Source organism: Hipposideros armiger, unplaced genomic scaffold (assembly GCF_001890085.2).
Source record: "Hipposideros armiger isolate ML-2016 unplaced genomic scaffold, ASM189008v1 scaffold_88, whole genome shotgun sequence".
Lineage (NCBI taxonomy): Eukaryota > Metazoa > Chordata > Mammalia > Chiroptera > Hipposideridae > Hipposideros > Hipposideros armiger.
The window spans coordinates 3,399,592-3,404,297 of NW_017731438.1; the positions used below are offsets into that span (position 1 = coordinate 3,399,592).

General features: G+C 40.3%; 1 protein-coding gene across 1 annotated transcript in view; it reads right to left on the reverse strand.

Annotated features, from left to right (window-relative positions):
* The window catches only part of RBM17 (RNA binding motif protein 17), a 34,598-nt gene that overhangs the window by 10,448 nt on the left and 19,444 nt on the right, over positions 1-4,706 (reverse strand). The window contains exons 4-5 of the mRNA XM_019644532.1: positions 688-861; positions 489-520 (exon numbers count right to left, since the gene is read on the reverse strand). Of these exons, the coding sequence (XP_019500077.1) occupies positions 489-520; positions 688-861 (206 nt within the window). The remainder of the gene's footprint in view (positions 1-488; positions 521-687; positions 862-4,706) is intronic.

The window sequence follows — 4,706 nt, forward strand, 5'->3', positions numbered from 1 at the left end:
AAAAATCTTTAAAAAAAAAATGGGGATAATCACCGAGCCCACTCTGAGTTGCTGTGTGGCATAAAGGAGATAATCTACAAAAGTGCTTAGAACAGCAGCTGATATCTAGTAGACAAGTAGAAGACTGAAAAATTTTCACTTAAATCTCAGTTTGTCAACCACACTGGTCAACTAAACCAAGGAAATGCCAGCAATCAAAATAATGCTGAAGCCAAAATAAGAAGCCTTTCATCCTCTCAAGAATGAACACTACTTAACTATGTAGTGATCACTAAGGACTTAGCTCTAATGCAATTACAGATGTAGAGCTGGAAGGGGCCTTACGAAGAAACTGGTTCAAATTCTTGTCTTCCTGCTCTCCAGATGACATTGAAAAAAACCCAACGTCATGGGAGGCTAAGTGATTTCCTCAAATTCATACATGTTAGTGGTGAATGTTCTGGAAATGATTGTCTTGACTCTCCGTTCAGTGCTTAACAGAAATGCACCTGATAACAGAGAACAGGTCAGTGTGACTGTGCTGCAGGTGAAGAAAAGTTTCAGGTATGCTCCAAGTATCCACTTAATAAATGTTAGAAAGTGGGTGGGAAGCTCTTATGTGAAAACACAACATAAATAAAAGGTGTATGCAAATGTGTATTGCTGGGATTCCAGGGAGAAAATTACTTCTATCAACGTCAGCTGCACTATTTACCAAATTGAATATGAAAAGCAATAGTGGAATGGCACCGTGTTTGAAACATGGTATTTATGCCCGCCTTACTTCTTTTCCTCCTCTCTCGCTCATAATCTTCATCTTCATCAGAGTCTGGATCTGGTCGCCTTGAAAACCCACTAGCTTCATGTCTGTCTTTACGCCTCCTGTGACAATAAAGAAACCAAATGTTCATCATGGACGAACCAATTTAGAGATGTGAACCCAAGCTGTGACTTTCTCTTGACTGGAAAATATCCAGATCGTCCCTTTCACACTAAACTATTAATTAATAGGAGGAGGGGGATGTGTGCAAACAACTGGCTGAAAACTAAAGCAGGAGAAGTGTGAGAAGTGAGAAAAATCCAGAAGATAAATGGAACATATTCAATAGGTATATGAGTACAAGTAGCAACAAACATTTCCTTGGTATTTGCCTCTTTCAATTTTAAAGCATATTAACATAGATAATAGGTTAATAATTTTGACTCTCTAGAACAGCGCTTCTCAAGCTGGGGGTCGAATGACCCTTTCACAGGGGTCGCCTAAGACCATCGGAAAACAAAAAGATATCTACATTATGATTCATAACAGTAGCAAAATTACAGTTATAGAGTAGCAANATTCTTCTTAGCTGAGCCATCCTGCCACCTGTTGGCAGCTCAGCTCAGGCCAGGAATTGAACTGGCGACCCTGTTGCTCAGAGCTCGCACTTTTATTTTATTTATTTATTTTTTAGCTGAGCCATCCTGCCACTTGTTGACAGCTCAGCGGCAGCTCAGCTCAGGCCGGGAATCAAACCGCAACCCTGTTGCTAGAGCTCACGCTCTTAAGTGAGCTCTTAACCAACTGAGCCACTTAGCCAGCCCTGATTATATTTTCTTGAGATAGTTTAGGTATGGTCCAACCCAGAGGGCAGGAAAATAACCTAGGTGATATATAAAAGTTCAATTCCAAACCAAAAGTTCTAGAATAGATCACTGGGGGAAGAAACAGTGGGAGGGCATGTTTTGGCAGTGTAAACAAATGGACACAACCTGTGCACTGAATTAGAAACTAATGGCAGAAAAATCTAATCAAGGAAGACACTGCCACCTTGTGGAAGGTCATGAATTTAACAGCCTCTAACCACAGAAGACAAAACTTGTAAACTGAGGAGCTACTATTTGTTTTAACCTAACTCCAAATATGAAATGCTGGAGAAGACAAAATGAATTTTTTTAAAAAGGCATCTCACTGTCTAAAAATCCAAGCCTCCGAGCCTGGCACAAAAACTTCTAGAGTACAAAGGTGGAAGGGAGCAGTGAGGGGCCTCCAGGACCCAGCCGGGGACCTAGGATTAGAGCCAGAGGACTGGCTTTCGGGCCATTTCCCTTTACACTCAGGACACCTGGCCAATGGAAGCTAAGACAGCACGTGACTGGGTTCAAGATCTGTATCAGAATGAAACGGGAAGAAGCAGATACATACGCTCTTTGTCTTTCTCTACAAGAGAAGTTGGTGGTGCGATGGCCGCTCCGCCCATACCTGCAAAAACAAATTCCACTGATTAAAGGGACATGCAGACGTCAGACTCCCAAGGACTGTGACAAATGCCATTTGTCACACCCTCCCCAATATCACACCCTCTGTGTATCACACACTCCCCCACCCTCCCCCCATGAAAGAAAGAAAGAGCGAGAGTGAAAGGAAGGAAGGAAGGAAGAAAGAAAGAAAAGACCTGCTATTTCATCCCTCCTAACATCTTAAGAATTAAGTATCTGCATCTAGGATTGGAAATGTAGAAACTTGAAAAAACCCAGAAGATAAAACTATGTTTTTCATCACAGCAGGCATTCAAGAACCCCAGAATATAGTTAATAAAAAATGAATTTTAAGGCAAAAGAACATAACCCAGAGAACCAGCAGTTACTTAAAAAAAAACAATAACGTAACTAATTACTAAGAGCATGTTACCCACCAGGCTCTTTCATATACATATCTCATTTAGACTTAACAAACCTCTGAAGTTGGTACTACTGTTTCCACTTTACAGAGGAGAGAATGATCAGAGGAGAGTCAATGGGCAGAGAATAAAAAGCAGCTCCCTGTGATACCAAGCTTTCCCTCACAGAGAGCACACTCATTTCCAGGGTGCAAACCACCTATGTGGAACTGTGGGTACTTCTGGTTACTATAGAATAGGTTTTGCGTTGTCACCATTCCTGTTCATGTAGACAATCAACCAACCAAAATGACTCCATTTGTTACCTGACAACCAGAGGGGGAACATGAATGGAGAACCTAAGGAATTTATCATTAGGTATAAGCACTCACATATGTATTTTAACTTAATCACCAACGAAACAGTCCAAAAAATAATAAAATGTAAACAACAACAAATGATTCAAAACCATTGCTGCATCAGCATGAAATGTTTCACAAAAGGAATTCCTCCAAAGGTGGTACACATGCATCATAATTGACAGGCCTGGACTAGACAAAATACTTCAGGAGAAATAGGAAGAAAACTTTCCTACATTTTTTTTGGAAATATCTCCCATTATCATTTTTTAATCTTGTTACTAAGACCTAAGTGATTATTGATTGATTCTGAAAAGATTAGCTCTCATGAGTTCAGTATAAAAAATTCAGGGTGATTACTGAAAATTTGTTACTAGTCAGGTTAAAATGTAAACATCTGTTAACAGCAGTACACATGATGGATATAACACCATCATTTCCCTAATATTCGATTGTATAGCTCCTTCTTATGTTCAAGAAAATAAACGGCCTTCGTACAGAAGGCACACTTCGTCACAAAAAGGGCAGTCAATTTGTTAAGATGAAAAGATGAGACCAACAAATATTCAACCTATATATTGGATTCTAAAACAATAAAAACCAAGCATTTGTTGATTAATGAGATAATGGATATGAAATGTTTAACAGAATGCCTGACACACAGAGCACACGCAAATGTTAATTCTACTCCCCAGCAGAAAAACAATGTAGTACCTGAAATTCAGCACGTACTAAATATTATTTTTTTACTGAGGGATAACTGACATAATACTAGTTTCAGGTGCATAACATAATGATTCACTATTTGTATATGTTGTGACGTGATCACCACAATAATGCCAGTTAACATCTGTCACCATACATAATTACAAAATTTTTTTTCTTGTGACGAGGACTTTTAGGATCTACTCTCTTAGATCATTAGCTACAGTCACCACGCTGTACATTACAGCCCTAGGATTACTTATTTTATAACTGGAAGTTTATACCTTTTGACCCCCTTCATCCATTTCTCCCAATCCCCGCCTCTGGCCACCACCCATCTGTTCTCCATATCTATGAGCTTGGCTTTTGTTGTTGTATAGTAAGTATTCCACAAACACATTTAATTTATATCTGCACTGAAAGATTAAGAATTCTAAATTATTATAGGCTCTCTTCTTTCTACCTCAATCAATATTTTAATATTTAAATTAATTCCTAAATTGGCCTCGGTTACTCACTTGATAGACCAGGTTCGGCAAACTGCTGGTCATAGGAGTATATGTGTGTGGAAATATACTCCAGCTTCATGATAACATTATTCTTAGAGGTCTTATGTTAAAGATGGCCACATAATAATGAGGTTTTTCAGGCACATGAAAGTCTCAGATAAGATGAACAGTGGACCTGTGTTATATAAAGCACTTCTTCCCTCTGTACCTCAGGTCTGTCACCCTTAAAAATGGGGATAATCGGGTTGGCTGAGTGGCACGTTGGTTAAGAGTTGGCTTGGGATGCCAGCTCTGAGCAGCAGGGCCCCGGTTCAGATCCCACATTAGGGCCAGTGACGCTGCGTCCTCTACAGCTAAGACGGTGAACAACAGCTCGACCTGGAGCTGGGCTGCCTTGAGTCGCTGGTGATGGCGTAGGCTGCAGTGAAGCTGCAGTGGGCTGTCATAAGCTACCGTGAGTGGCTGGCAGTGGTCGTGAGCGGCCATCCAGTGCCTCAGCCGGGAAAAGCACAATA